General features: G+C 42.4%; 1 protein-coding gene across 3 annotated transcripts in view; it reads left to right on the forward strand.

Moving 5' to 3' along the window:
• Positions 1-3887: 3887 nt before the first annotated feature.
• Positions 3888-16138, forward strand: part of LOC110530223 (period circadian protein homolog 2) — a 31479-nt gene continuing 19228 nt past the window's right edge. The window contains exons 1-5 of one of the 3 annotated variants that reach the window (XM_021613119.2): positions 3888-4166; positions 12205-12694; positions 15007-15242; positions 15396-15517; positions 15798-15999. In XM_021613119.2, coding sequence (XP_021468794.2) covers positions 12333-12694; positions 15007-15242; positions 15396-15517; positions 15798-15999 — 922 coding nt within the window. In that variant the 5' untranslated portion in view covers positions 3888-4166; positions 12205-12332. The remainder of the gene's footprint in view (positions 4167-12204; positions 12695-15006; positions 15243-15395; positions 15518-15797; positions 16000-16138) is intronic. The other 2 variants (XM_021613118.2, XM_021613120.2) reach the window with 2 other exon arrangements.

A 16138-nucleotide genomic window follows, 5' to 3' on the forward strand; every position in this document is an offset into this window, starting at 1 on the left:
AACCATCAGAGGTAGTAATCACACCTGTGGGGAGAAGGGCATTCTTCCTACTAAACCACATGACCTTTGCTTTGGCGGTGTTCAGAACAAGGTTAAGGGTAGAGAAAGCTTGTTGGACACTAAGAAAGCTTTGTTGTAGAGCGTTTAACACAAAATCCGAGGAGGTGCCAGCTGAGTATAAGACTGTATCATCTGCATATGAATGGATGAGAGAGCTTCCTACTGCCTGAGCTATGTTGTTGATGTAAATTGAGAAGAGTGTGGGGCCTAGGATCGAGCCTTGGGGCACTCCCTTGGTGACAGGCAGTGGTCGAGACAGTAGATGTTCTGACTTTATACACTGCACTCTTTGAGAGAGGTAGTTAGCAAACCAGGCCAAAGACCCCTCAGAGACGCCAATACTACTTAGGCGGCCCACAAGAATGGAATGGTCTACCGTATCAAAAGCGTTGGCCAAGTCAATAAAAATAGCAGCACAACATTGCTTAGATTCAAAGGTAATGGTGACATCATTGAGTACCTTTAAGATTTCAGTGACACATCCATAACCTGAGCGGAAACCAGATTGCATACCAGAGAGAATACTATAGACATCAAGAAAGCCAGGCAGTTGATTAATGACAAGTTTTTCCAACACTTTTGATAAACAGGGCAAAATAGAAATAGGCCTATAACATTTAGGATCAGCTTGATCTCCCTCTTTAAATAAAGGACGCACCGGGAGCAGCCCTCTATCCACATCGAAGGGACAGTAGTGGAGAAAGTGGAAAGTTTTAAGTTCCTCAGCATAGACAAACTGAAATGGTCCACCCACACAGATAGTGTGGTGAAGAAGGCGTAACAGCACCTCTTCAACCTTAGGAGGCTGAAGAAATTTGGCTTGTCACCCAAAACCCTGACAAACTTTTACAGATGCACAATCGAGAGCATCCTGTCTGGCTGTATCACAGCCTGGTAAGGCAACTGCACTGCCCTCAACCGCAAGGCTCTCCAGAGGGTTGTGCGGTCTGCACAACGCATCACCGCGGGCAAACTACCTGCCCCCCATGACACATACAGCACCTGATGTCACAGGAAGGCAAAAAAGATCATCAAGGACAACAACCACCCGAGCCACTACCTGTTCACACCGCTACCATCCAGAAGGTGAGGTCAGTACAAGTGCATCAAAGCTGGGACCGAGAGACTGAAAAACAGCTTCTATCTCAAGGCCATCAGACTGCTAAACAGCAATCACTAACTCAGATAGCCTGTTGCCTACATTGAGACCCAATCCCTGGACACTTTAATAATGGATCACTAGTCACTTTAAATAATGCCACTTTAATAATATTTACATATCTTACACTACTCATATCATATGTATATACTGTATTTTATACCATCTATACCTTGCCTATTGCCGCTCGGCCATCGCTCATCCATATATTTATGTAAATGTCATTCACCCCTTTAGATTTGTGTTTATAAGGTAGTTGTTTGGAAATTGTTAAGATTACTTGTTAGATATTACTACTCTGTCGAAACTAGAAGCACAAGCATTTCACTAGACTTGCATTAACATCTGCTAACCATGTGTATGTGACCAATAACGTTTTGATTTGATTTATATTGTGCATATGACAAACTTGACTTGAGACTTTTATGCATGTTGCACTGCTCTCCCTCAGTGCAGTCAAAAACAAAACATTTCTGTGTTTTGTATATATTTCCACACTATGAGGTTGGAATAACACTGTGAAATTGTTAAAATCATGATAATGTCCTTTTAGTGTAAGAGCTGTTTGAAAAAATGGCCTGAAAATTCAGCCTGTGTTGGTGGGAGGGAGTTTTGGCCTGCCTGATGACATCACCAGGCGGCACATTAGTTAATAGATCACTAAGAAAGAGTTCCAAAACTCTCTGCCAATAACAGCTGGTTTTCAGTTTCCCCCTCCCCACTCAGACCACTCCCAGACAGTCCTAGCAAAATTCTTGTTTGAGAAATTGCTCTTTGCTAAGATGCTAAGAAGCATTTTTTTTTCGTGGACAATTTTTTCTTGAAAACAATCACAGTAAGATACTTAATTGTTACCCAGAAATGATTTGATATTGAGATAAAAAAAAAACAGCTGCATTGGACCTTTAAAGAGCTTGATGGTTTCTGATTCCCATGTCTCGTCTAAAGCAGATGGAGAGACAACCTGTGATTGTGGCTCTGCATGTTTTTAACACTGGTCAATCTGTTGTCTCAATAGCATCCAAGTGACCTGCTAGAATATTGTTGAGAAGTATGGAGACAGACTAGATGCTGAGGGACGTTTTAATAAGTGTTGAGGGGAGATGAGAGAGGGAAATGCACTTGATACATGTTCTAATAGCAAGTCTTTTTCCAATTCACGTGAGCATTGTGGAATATTTTCATTGCAATCCTTTAGTTTATCTTGACTTTCCTCTGGGTCAAACTGATGACTGAGTAACCAGGTGCATGATAGGAGCTGCCAAGTGCCGACTCACTCTCTCCCCTTTCTTTCTTGCATGTAGTAGAGGGAGGAATGATTACAGGAAATGTGACGTCTTTCGTCATCTATATTCCATAGAATATTCCAAATTCCATATTCCCTGAGCTTCTTCACATTGCTAAACAAATTATGCAATGGAAATGGTCATGCTATCCTGATGGCTAGACTTGTAGAACCACAGTGTGTAAACAGCTCATTGTGATCCATGCCTTCCTCCTCTTATCCTGGCATCTGCTGGCTCATTGTTGCACTTTTACATAAGGATGAGATTGAAACACACTGCATTATGTACACAACACATGCTCCTTAATCAATGCCAAGTCTACTATGTTTTACCATAAACTTGTGCTGACATATGCCCATAGGAAAATATTAAATTTGTAATGACGAACACGGTACTTCTTACTGACAAAGAGCAGGATTGTCTCCCGTTTGTGCAATAGTAGTAGGCCCATATTCCAGAGACAATTTTCATCATCGCATGATAAATGGACCAACAACTTTCTAGGAACGCTTTGCTTGCTCTGCGTCTGGATAAATGTTCACTGTTTCAAGTGCAATGCATACTCAGGGAGAGAAAGGTGTAGATTCACGAGCAGGTGGTTATTTCGTTGTCACAGGCAAGCAATACACAGGTTGGAAAACAGGCAGTGAATCAAAACTAGGACTGAAGGCTATACCTGGTTCTCACAAACCAGCTAGGAAAAGGCTTAGTAGAGTCAAAAAGAACAATACCTCACAAAGGCACAAACAGAATGAACTGAAGTAAATAAGGAGCTGATGAGACCAGGTGAGTAACTAACACTGGTGAAATCAATGAGCAAAAATGAAAGACAGGGCTACATTCAAGAACACAGCGAAACAGAACTCAAGGTTGACTACAAAAATAAATACAGAACCTTACATCAACAGCCTAAAAAAGACATGGAGATTTATTTCAAATTCCAACATGCTTTCGTATAATGTTTGTATCTTGTTTGTTTTTTTACCCTATGCTGAAATATGATAAAATAGCGTATTATTACGCATTAACAGTCATGCATAATTGCAACTTGTCTAAAACAAAGCATTGTCTAATAATGTTTATGAACATGTATCATTTTCTAACGGGATAGTTCATACTGCCAAACACACGTCTAATGCTGGAAAACACCTATGTTTGGTTAAGTATGGTTAAGTAATTCACCCACATTGACAGTACACACACTTGTATAACCGTTTAGATAACAGCCAGCCGTTTGAGCCCCTGTGAACCAACCACTGACGCCGCTCCATTCATTTTCCAGTCTTTTGTAGTGATTCGACCACTCCGTGTTCCGCTGGTTATGGCGATGACGTCCTTATATAAAGAGACTGTCGTCGTTTTTCACCAATGGTCGCGGGTCTCGGGCTGTTTCCATATTCTTGCCCTGGAAAAAACAATTATCTAAGCCAAGGACCTCATGGTATAGGGTGGGGCTAACTGGTGCTAAGGGCGGAGCTCCAAATAAAGTTATTGCAAAGAGGTCTATAAGAAAACGAATTAGTCGGAGACAAATGCATTGTGTTAAACAAAAGCCTGCTGGCATTTTGCACTGCTCCAGCAAGATACAACTATTCCTTTTGAAAACCAACATAAGTCTTTGGAATCAAAGAAAAGAGACGAGGAACTACTTTAACTGACAGGTTGGTGAATTTGTCATGGTTCTACATAGTTTGGTGTTTGCGGGTGCGTTATGGAACGATGCTGTATAACGCATTGGATCATATTCACTATAATGTGACTTGGCTAGATCTTGATTTTCCACTGTATAGCAAAAGCCTAAATCGTCGAAACTCTGTGGTGGGAGCACATATACATCTTTATTATAACACGGTTTGGTGGGTTTTTACCGAGCTTTGAAATGGTTTAAAATGAGTCTGTCTGAACGTTGCATTGTATAACTGTGTCAGTGTGCGGTTCATAATAGGTCAGTAGTCTTCGGTCAGCCCGGCCCACATGACAGCAGTGTTTGTTTTAACGATCCTATGTGGTCATGTCTAGATTGATTACAGCTTGTCCAATTGACGTCAAAGGTTGAATTTTTGCAAACCCTTTTCCTAACATGCTACGTTAATTATCCTTACCAGCTGCGTAAGTTGTCATAACCTGCTACGAAAAGTCCATTTTGACAAAAGCTATATTCTTATAATTTTCCTGCCTGTGCCATAGACATAGAAACAATGATGCAATCATTGCATGAGTCAGATCTGTCCAAAACTGCTTAGTGTATTGAAAGGGGAGTCTATTGTGGTGTTTACTGTCATTGAAACGTTTTTAGAAAAAGAGGATAAACTGAGCAAGCGGCTGTTTTCATTGTATCAAGTCAGGCAGTGGCTGGGTGCCTTGCGGTGCGGTGCGGTTTTATAACACATTCGTTACATAAAAAAAGCCCAGCACGTGGAACTGGTGTTGTTTCCTCCAATAGTCCTCTTGTAAAAGGGCCGTTATGCCTTTCTCTAGTGATGCTTAGGTTAAGTTGATTTGCCTTGCTTTATTTACTATTGCCATGAAGACTTTGACATCTGCATGGTCATGTGCAGTAGGCTACGTAGCAGTGGGCTATAGTAGTCCTCAAAGATCCATTGTTGTGTTTCAATGTATTCCAATGACTTGTTGAAAAATGGAGCATCTCTTGCCCTTTTGCCAGATTGTTAACACACTGTTATTGTTAGAGTAATACAAATGAATGTAATTATTCAGCTTCAGGCATGATACAATGATTCGAATTAACTGTTGTGAAAATAAACTTTTCGTTTTTGCCATTCATTATACTCTCTGTCAAATACTCAAACTAGATAATTTCATAATCAAGCTGCATCCGACATGACACTCCTATCTTCAATCTGACAAAGAATGCATCTGTAAAGAGAGGCATCATCCATTTATATACAATGACAGGTCACATGCTCCCGTTAACTCTTCCTTCACCATAGGTTGCGTTAGAACACATTACATGTAACCTGATACCCATTGCTAGTTCTCAGAGCGAGAGATGAGCTGGGTAGAGCTTCTTTCACTTTGTGCTGTGCAGTTTTGTGGCGGCATCTTTTAAAACACATGCTTCGGCCAGGAGTTTTCCAATGGGACACGACCAGGGGGGAAACTCTGGGGCCCTGTGAAGATCGAGGGCCCTGAGTAGTTCTTGCATGGTCAGAAAATCAAACTCCTGGTCCTAGCTATTAGCCTACTGCTGTATATCTGGCCTAGTCCTAATATGGACTGTACCAAATACCTTCATTTAATTTAGTCATGTAGAGTTCAATGCTGCTGTGTCTACATTTGGAAATGTCACTTTAGCCCTCAGCTCACCTGTTTATTTTGTATTAGATATAATATGATGTATACATAATCTAATCTCTTGGTAGCCTAGTGGTTAGAGTGTTGGACTGGTAACCAAAAGGTTGCAAGATCGAATCCCCGAGTTGACAAGGTACAAATGTCGTTCTGCCCCTGAATAAAGCACTGTTCCTAGGCTGTCATTGAAAATAAGAAATTGTTCTTAACTGACTTACATTTTATTTAACCAGGCATGTGAAAGGCATGCAGTAAACCCATATTAGGCCACTATTATAGGTCACACATGTGCACAGGGAGTCCTTCCTGCTAGTTTTCCCTACTTCTGCTTCACAATACTCAGTATTCTACATGATGGTTCTCCAAGAAGAACATTCTAACTTGAATATTCAGTGGCAACACTTAACATCGCATAAGTATCAATTATTTGTTACTAAATGGTTATAATACTTACCAGTGTTTCATTCTGTTCCCATGAATATTCAAATTATGGAGTGCACCAGTGGAAATTATTGCGTAAGTACATTTGTTAATTAATACCTTATAACAGGGATATTGCATAACTCCTTATGTAAATTTAGCAGGTACTACTAGCGTAGCATCGTAACACTGCTGCTTAAATATAATAAACAAAAATAGTAACACATGTAAAATATTGTTCCCATGTTTCATGAGATTAAATAAAAGATCCCATAAATTTTCCACACACACAAAAAGCTTATTTCTCTCATATTTTGTGCACACAATTGTTTACTTTCCTGTTAGTGAGCATTTACCATTTGCCACGATAATCCATCCACCTGACAGGTGTGTCATATCAAGACCCTGATTAAACATCATGGTCATTACACAGGTGCACCTTGTGCTGGGGACAGTAAAAGGCCACTTTAAAATGTGCAGTTTTGTCATACAACACCATGCCACAGATGTCTCAAGTTTTTAGGGAGTGTGCAATTGGCATGACTGCAGGAATGTCCACCAGAGCTGTTGCCAGAGAATTTAATGTTCATTTCTCTACCATAAGCCACCTCCAAAGTTGTTTTAGAGAATTTGGCAGTACGTCCAACCACAGACCAAGTGTAACCACGCCAGCCCAGGACCTCCACATCCTGCGGGATCGTCTGAGACCTGCCACCCGGACAGCTGATGAAACTGTGGGTTTGCACAACCGAAGAATTAATGCACAAACTGATAGAAACCGTCTCAGGGAAGCTCATCTATGTGCTCGTTGTCTTCGCCGGGATCTTGACCTGACTGCATTTTGGCGACATAACCGACTTCAGTGGGCAAATGCTCACCTTCGATGGCCACTTGCGAACCACATTGTTTTATACTTTTGTTCAGTGTAGATAGCAGAATCCCATGTCACTGTTAGCCTTGCAAAGAGGGCCTGAGGGAAGGACCATTGTCCTTGAGGAGAACACCGGAAACCCATAATGTATCTCTTTCCTTCCTGTTCAAGTTCCACTTGATAATGTTGTCACTCGACACAATGTCCCACACCCAAGGCGCAGGACAGAGTTTAGTTTTTTTTAGCGAAGGGAAGTAGCTAAGAAAGATGCTAAAGGCTGTGAGATGACACAGTAATCAAATCAAATTTTATTTGTCACATACACATGGTTAGCAGATGTTAATGCGAGTGTAGCGAAATGCTTGTGCTTCTAGTTCTGACATTGCAGTGATAACCAACGAGTAATCTAACCTAACAATTTCACAACAACTACCTTTACACTTGTGTGTATAAGGGATGAAGAATATGTACATAAAGATATATGAATGAGTGATGGTACAGAACGGCATAGGCAAGATGCAGTAGATTGTATCGAGTACAGTATATACATGAGATGAGTAATGTAGGGTATGTAAACATATTAAGTGGCATTTTTTAAACTGGCTAGTGATACATGTATTACATAAAGATGGCAAGATGCAGTAGATGGTATAGAGTACATATGAGTACATATACATAGTCACGTTCTGACCTTAGTTATTTTATTATGTCTTTGTTTTAGTATGGTCAGGGCACTAGACAGGACTGTCTCGTTTGTTCGTTCTTCCTAGTTGTTATTTTGTTTAGTATTCAGTTTTGATTATATTAAAAATCATGAACACTTACCACGCTGCACTTTGGTCCTCACCTTCTTCCACCGACGACGGCCGTTACACATATGAGATGAGTAATGTAGGGTATATAAACATATTAAGTGGCATTGTTTAAAGTGGCTAGTGATACATTTTTTACATACATTTTTCCAATTTTAAAGTGGCTGGAGTTGAGTAAAATATATTGTGAAGAAAATGGGTCTGAGTGTTGGGTATTTCAGTAAACATACAACCTTGTTCTATAACAATTGTCCTATGATGACAACAGCACTTGTCCTGTTCCCAACACAGAGGAATTGAATCCAGTATGTTTAATTGACTTCTAATCCAATACCATTAAATTATGCTGAGTTGTATTTGAGTATTCAAATTAGAAGTCAGACAATGAGTCCTGACTTCTGTTACATAACTAATAGCCGGTTAAAGTCAGTCGTTAAATGACTTGACATTTCATAGACTCCTGGCTGGCAACGTGCCAGTTCCTCCATAGAGCAGGAGCAGCCGCTTCGACTACTACCTGTTTGAGCCGGTCTCTGCACTAACAGACAGACGGTCCATAGTGAATTCATGCCAGTCTCTCTCTGGGTCACTAGGTTATTCTGGCTCTCTGCCAGGTCAATTACAGTTAGGGAAGTGTGGTGTGGGAAGGTATGTGAACTTTAATGCAGCAAATAGGTACTTTTCAATCACGGGCCATGCCAACAGCCAAGGACCAGGTCAGGTGGTGTAACAAGATGAGATGATAGGCCAGTTAGCTCTTTTAGGTTTACTGCATGGTGCCCTTGATGTCTCCGTAACAGTTTCCTTAACGGGGAAATAAATGCAATTGATACAAAATAAGAAGTTTTCAAGATAAACTGAATACACAAGGAACATACTAAATAGTCGGGCCCTGATTTTTGTAGTTGCTCAGGTTATACAGGACAGCCACTCAACATCCAGTCCATGACGGTTCTTTCTAATAGTTTGCTGACTTAGATTTAGATGTATAAAAAAACGGAAATATTGCATTTACATAAGTATTCAGACCCTTTACTCAGCACTTTGTTGAAGCACCTTTGGCAGCAATTACAGCCTCAAGGCTTCTTGGGTATGACGCTACAAGGACTTGAGGACATTCAGAGACTTATCTAGAAGCCACTCCTGCGTTGTCTTGGCTGTGCTTAGGGTCGTTGTTCTGTTGGAAGGTGAAACCTCTCCCTAGTCTGAGATCCTGAGTGCTCTGGAGTAGGTTTTCATCAAGGATCTCTCTCTGTACTTTGCTCCGTTCATCTTTGCCTCGATCCTGACTAGTGTCCCAGTACCTGCCAGTGAAAAACATCCCGACAGCATGATGCTGCCACCATAATGCTTCACTGTAGGGATGGTGCCAGGTTTTCTCCAGACGTAACGCTTGGCATTCAGGCCAAAGAGTTCAATCTTGGTTTCATCAAACCAGAGAATCTTGTTTCTTATGGTCTGAAAGTCTTGTGCCTTTTACTGAGGAGTGGCTTCCATCTGACCACTCTACCATAAAGGCCTGATTAGTGGAGTGCTAAAGAGCTGGTTGTCCTTCTGGAAGGTTCTCCCATCTCCACAGAGGAACTCTGAAGCACTGACAGAGTGACCATTGGGTTCTTTGTCACCTCCTTGCCCCCTTCTCCCCTGATTGCTCCGGGCAGCCATTTCTAGAAAGAGTCTTGGTGGTTCCAAACTTCTTCCATTTAAGAATGATGGAGGCTACTGTGTTCTTGGGAACCTTCAACGCTGCAGACATTTTTTGGTACCCTTCCCCTGATCTGTACCTCGGCACAATCCTGTCTCGGAGCTCTATGGACAATTCCTTCGACCTCATGACTTAGTTTTTGCTCTGACATGCACTGTCAACTGTGAGACCTTACATAGACAAGTGTGTGCCTTTCCAAATCATGTCCAATCAATTGAATTTACCACAGGTAGACAGACTCCAATCAAGTTGTAGAAATACAGTGCCTTGCGAAAGTATTCGGCCCCCTTGAACTTTGCAACCTTTTGCCACATTTCAGGCTTCAAACATAAAGATATAAAACTGTATTTTTTTGTGAAGAATCAACAACAAGTGGGACACAATCATGAAGTGGAACGACATTTATTGGATATTTCAAACTTTTTTAACAAATCAAAAACTGAAAAATTGGGCGTGCAAAATTATTCAGCCCCTTTACTTTCAGTGCAGCAAACTCTCTCCAGAAGTTCAGTGAGGATCTCTGAATGATCCAATGTTGACCTAAATGACTAATGATGATAAATACAATCCACCTGTGTGTAATCAAGTCTCCGTATAAATGCACCTGCACTGTGATAGTCTCAGAGGTCTGTTAAAAGCGCAGAGAGCATCATGAAGAACAAGGAACACACCAGGCAGGTCCGAGATACTGTTGTGAAGAAGTTTAAAGCCAGATTTGGATACAAAAAGATTTCCCAAGCTTTAAACATCCCAAGGAGCACTGTGCAAGCGATAATATTGAAATGGAAGGAGTATCAGACCACTGCAAATCTACCAAGACCTGGCCGTCCCTCTAAACTTTCAGCTCATACAAGGAGAAGACTGATCAGAGATGCAGCCAAGAGGCCCATGATCACTCTGGATGAACTACAGAGATCTACAGCTGAGGTGGGAGACTCTGTCCATAGGACAACAATCAGTCGTATATTGCACAAATCTGGCCTTTATGGAAGAGTGGCAAGAAGAAAGCCATTTCTTAAAAATATCCATAAAAAGTGTTGTTTAAAGTTTGCCACAAGCCACCTGGGAGACACACCAAACATGTGGAAGAAGGTGCTCTGGTCAGATGAAACCAAAATGGAACTTTTTGGCAACAATGCAAAACGTTATGTTTGGCGTAAAAGCAACACAGCTGAACACACCATCCCCACTGTCAAACATGGTGGTGGCAGCATCATGGTTTGGGCCTGCTTTTCTTCAGCAGGGACAGGGAAGATGGTTAAAATTGATGGGAAGATGGATGGAGCCAAATACAGGACCATTCTGGAAGAAAACCTGATGGAGTCTGCAAAAGACCTGAGACTGGGACGGAGATTTGTCTTCCAACAAGACAATGATCCAAAACATAAAGCAAAATCTACAATGGAATGGTTCAAAAATAAACATATCCAGGTGTTAGAATGGCCAAGTCAAAGTCCAGACCTGAATCCAATCGAGAATCTGTGGAAAGAACTGAAAACTGCTGTTCACAAATTCTCTCCATCCAACCTCACTGAGCTCGAGTTGTTTTGCAAGGAGGAATGGGAAAAAATGTCAGTCTCTCGATGTGCAAAACTGATAGAGACATACCCCAAGCGACTTACAGCTGTAATCACAGCAAAAGGTGGCGCTACAAAGTATTAACTTAAGGGGGCTGAATAATTTTGCACGCCCAATTTTTCAGTTTTTGATTTGTTAAAAAAGTTTGAGATATCCAATAAATGTCGTTCCACTTCATGATTGTGTCCCACTTGTTGTTGATTCTTCACAAAAAAATACAGTTTTATATCTTTATGTTTGAAGCCTGAAATGTGGCAAAAGGTCGCAAAGTTCAAGGGGGCCGAATACTTTCGCAAGGCACTGTATCTCAAGAATGATCAATGGAAACAGGATGCACCTGAGCTCATTTTAGTGTCTCCTAGCAAAGAGTCTGAACTTATATAAATAAGGTAACTGTTTTTTATTTTAAATACATTTGCCAACAATTCAAAATCCTGTTTTCGCTTTGTCGTTCTGGGGTATTGTGTGTAGATTGAGGAGGAAAAAATATGATCGATTTTAGAATAAGGCTGTAACGTAACAAAATATGGAAAAAGTCAAGGTGTCTGAATACTTTCCGAATGCACTGTACACTGAGCTGGGCTGACTCTAGCACTGTCTAGACAAGATAAAGCTTCAACCTTTTGAAGGGGACTTAGCCCCCCAGAGATGGGAGAAAGGGCAGGCGGCGATCCCAGTAGGGAGCACTGTTGGGTGGATCCACTTTGATGGACCATCCGCTGGCCTGGTCCTCACCTGGGTGGATTTCAAAGGTCATGTACTACAGCTTTGATGTCTAAAAAAAAGCTAGCACTTTTGTGGGAAGGGCAGCAGACAGGGGCAAGTGTCACCCTTTGGGGGGTCTTGTCTGTGTTTTTTGTCTCACAGCTTCAAAGGGAAATCGACTGTATCTAATAATATTTTTGTTCCAGGGATTTATTTCATTTTACAAGGTTTTCCTAAAAGGTTTTATTATTGTTTGAAGTCGTAACTGACCCTCTTTTTCCTCTCTTCATTTACAGAAAACTCTCAGCCTCTAATCCACCCATTCTCTCCAGCGTCTTGCAGATGGTGTGATTGGGTTTGGCTTCTTCCATTCTCTACCCAGCACATCTCTGGTTTCAAACCCTCAACACACCACACCTCCCTAATGTCAGAGGATTCAGACCCGGGGTGCAGCTCCATGCCCAGGGGGGCCCCCTCGTGCAGCTCCATGGCCCAGCTCCATCGTATGAGCAGTTATGGCCAGGGTGGTCCAGACCTGGGTCTTGCCTCAGAGGGCAGTGACAGCATCCGGTGTAAGAACGTCTGCTCACGTTCCTGCCACGACGACGTGGAGATGAAGAGCAGTGGATCCAGCGGGAGCGAGACCGAGTCACACGGCAACGAGAGCCACGGAAGCCATGGAAACGAGAGTCATGGCAACGAGAGTCATGGTAACGAGTCGACAGGTAGCTCCAACGGCAACAGCAAGGACTCCGCCCTCCTGGAGTCGTCTGGGAGTAGCAAGAGGTCAGTGGAGGGGGTTTAAGTGGTTTGTGGGTGGGGTTGGTTTAGAGTAGATCACGTTTCTTCATGGGTACCTTTTTACCATTCCTACATTTTATCATTACTAAGTTTTACCAGTCCAGTCGTAGGTCCTATTTCCTAAATCGATGGCAGCCCGGTAGAATATACCATCGACCGTATTAGTTGATCAGACAACGTAGGTTATCACATATCCCACATATGCGTGTACAAAACCATGTGTCCTCTGTTGTGTGTCCCCGTTCTCTCCTTAGGACGTATGGTAAGTTGGCATCAATATGACTGTCACTAGCAGCACATTCTGAAGCTCTAGAGACCCATCCCTCTTTCTTCCTCTCTGTTGACACCTGCTGGCCCACATCCCTACTCTGAACCTCCACTTGTCCCGGCCTCAGAGAGTTGACATGCCCTAGATAATAGATGTATGTGATGCACAGCGGCGCCCTGTCTCTCACCCACCACTCACCTCTTTTCCTGTGGTGTCTTTTCCCGTGGTGCCCATGCAGCCTGCTCCATAGTGAAGTGAGGCCCTCACAGAGAGCAGTGAAAAGCCCATAGAAAGTAATGATGGACCCCAGTGAGAAACTAAAGAAGCTGTCAATGGAGTGGCTCCAATTAGGACCCTGAATGGCAACACTTCATCCTGATGACACTCTTCTCACCCCCTTTCTCTCCTTGTTCCTCAGCAACTGGGCTGAAATCACCTTGAACACTCTTTTCAGAGGACTGGAGCACATCTTGATTGCGTAAAATTGGCGATGAAAGCAAACAGCTTATCGGGGTCATTCTTTGCTGAGACGTCTCAGTTCTTATCTGCCATATATGGTGAAGTTGTCCCCCGCTTCCTCCTTCCCATCCACCTCCCACCTCTGTGACAATACAGTATGTTCCTATGGGCTCCACTTTAACAGTGAGGAGGCCTATTCTTACTATCATTAACAACCTCTATAATTCACCATTAACTTGCCACTCTAATGCCAAACCAATCTGTTGATCCCAATAGCAGATGCCGTTGATACTATCAACAGCTCTTTTATGCAATTGGAACTATTCGATATAATTAGATCTGTATTGGCACTTAGAGAGGCTATTTCTGAAGCCGCTTTATATTCTCAGCTACTTAAGCTAGTTATTTAAACACACCTGAGTTATATACAAAGAGTTGGCTGCCTTAGGGGGCAGTTTATAGCCTTTGGATGTAGTAGCGCTCTCGCTAAGCCTGTAAGCTAATGCTCGTGGCCCAAAAACGCACAATGGCTCCTACTTACTGCAAATTCTCACAAACACAATAAACGCACGTGGCATGGGCCACTCTGTGCCCCGAAGACACAATATGGCACCAATCTAAACACTTCTAAACATGCCATTCCACCTGCCCTCCTGGAGCAGGAAGTGAAAAGCCCTCCTTAACGTATAACCTCTTATAGACCGTCTATGAACCGTTTTAGACAGGAGAACAACAGAGCTACATCACACATGCACAAAAGGCATAGCGTAGGATGGAAAAAGAGAACATGCTTGTTTACCCATTAAACTTGGCTATAAGAGTGGTCCGCCTGTCCCATTTTAAATATATAGCGTTTCTCGAGACACTCTTCAGTCAAATCCCATGTAGTTATAATGATCAGAAAAGTCATCCATTTCAAACAGCACAAGCGAAGCCGTTGCTGGTAAAACATGAATGTACCTGTATAAGAGTCTAGTCGTCCCCACCCTAATCAAATCAATTACAGATTCCTACGAAAGTGCTCTGGTGTCCATGTACCATTGTAGCATTGCACTCTCCTGAACACAAAAAGAGTAGAGAACTCCAAGCCATTGTAGCAGCTGTGCAAATAAATTAACTCATTAATTTCATGCAAAACTCAGACTTTGTTTTGAAATGTAATTTCAGTGTTCAATGGATGTATTTCAATCGGATATTGTGAAAGAGAAACTTTTAGCCTGCAATGAACGCAATTCACCTGTTTGTTGTCCAAGAGGAATAGCATTTTAATGAATGGCCTCAGTGTCGTTTGAAAACAAAAACAATATGATTGAAAGTAGACCTTTTCTTGTTAACCTCAGTCAAGGCTACCTTTCAAGAAAAAGACATTGTAGCTGAAACATCAACAATAACAAGCCTACCTTCAGTCCCTTTTATTGTTTTTCAAAAGTATACAGCTAGCAGCTCGGTATAAGACTTGTTACAGTGTAGCTTCGGCTTGCAACAATGTAATTCTAGTGGTGTGAAACAGTGCCTCTAATAGAAATGTGTTATTAATAATCTCTCTTGCTTGTCGCTCTAACTCCCACAGCCCCTCTCCTCCCAGTAGTTCCAATGCCTTCAGCCTGCTGAATTCTGAGCAGGACAACCCCTCCACCAGCGGCTGCAGTAGTGAGGAGTCCGCTAAGACCAAGACCCAGAAGGAGCTGCTCAGGACCGCCAAGCAGCTCAGACATCTCCTGCCTGCTGACAAGAGGAACAAAGGCAACAAGTCCAGCTCCCTAAACACCCTGAAATACGCACTGCGCTGCGTCAAACAGGTGGAAGGTAAGAGACAACCAAACCGCACATCATTCTGGGTGGTAGTCCTGAACATATGAGAAGATTAGGAATTTAGCATCATTACATTATAGTTTATTGTATTAGGAATGTGTCTTAAAAGTCCAACAAGGAAACCAATGTGTGTTTGTGTTGTTTCAGCCAATGAGGAGTACTACCAGCTGCTGATGACCAATGACAGTCAGCCATCAGGCCTGGAAGTGTCCTCTTACACCATCGAGGAGATAGCCAGCATCACCTCAGAGTACACCCTCAAAAACAATGTAAATTCCTTAGTATTACTTCTGAATACACACAAAAAAACATTTCCTTGAATACATCCTCAAAAACAAATGGAACCCAACAGTAATGCTTAGTTAACACTATTAACAGCCACGAGTTTATGCCTACCACATCCATGCCATCCGTCCCGATTTGACATGGTGTCTGACCAACAACAGATCAGATATCCCAGTGATGTAATAACGTATGAGTAATCCAAACTTGCAGCTGTCCATGTACTGTATATGCCAGTTTCTCACATGTGCCTCTGTTTCCTTCCAGGACACCTTTGCTGTAGCTGTATCTCTGATCACGGGGAAGATCGTTTACATCTCAGACCAGGCCGCCTCCATCCTCAACTGTAAACGGGGCATCTTCAAGGACGCCAAGTTTGTGGAGTTCCTGACTCCCCAGGACGTTAGTGTTTTCTACAGCTTCACCACGCGCTACCGCCTGCCCTCCTGGAGCATGTGCACCGGAGCAGGTAATGACCCCTCTACGAGCGCGTATAACCACTTATAGACAATCTAAACATGCCATACCACCTGCCCTCCTGGAGCAGGTAGCGAAAACCCCTCCTTAACTTCTAACCTCTTATAGTTTTAGACTGGTGAACAACAGAG

This window comes from Oncorhynchus mykiss, chromosome 8 (genome assembly GCF_013265735.2).
Source record: "Oncorhynchus mykiss isolate Arlee chromosome 8, USDA_OmykA_1.1, whole genome shotgun sequence".
Classification (NCBI taxonomy): domain Eukaryota; kingdom Metazoa; phylum Chordata; class Actinopteri; order Salmoniformes; family Salmonidae; genus Oncorhynchus; species Oncorhynchus mykiss.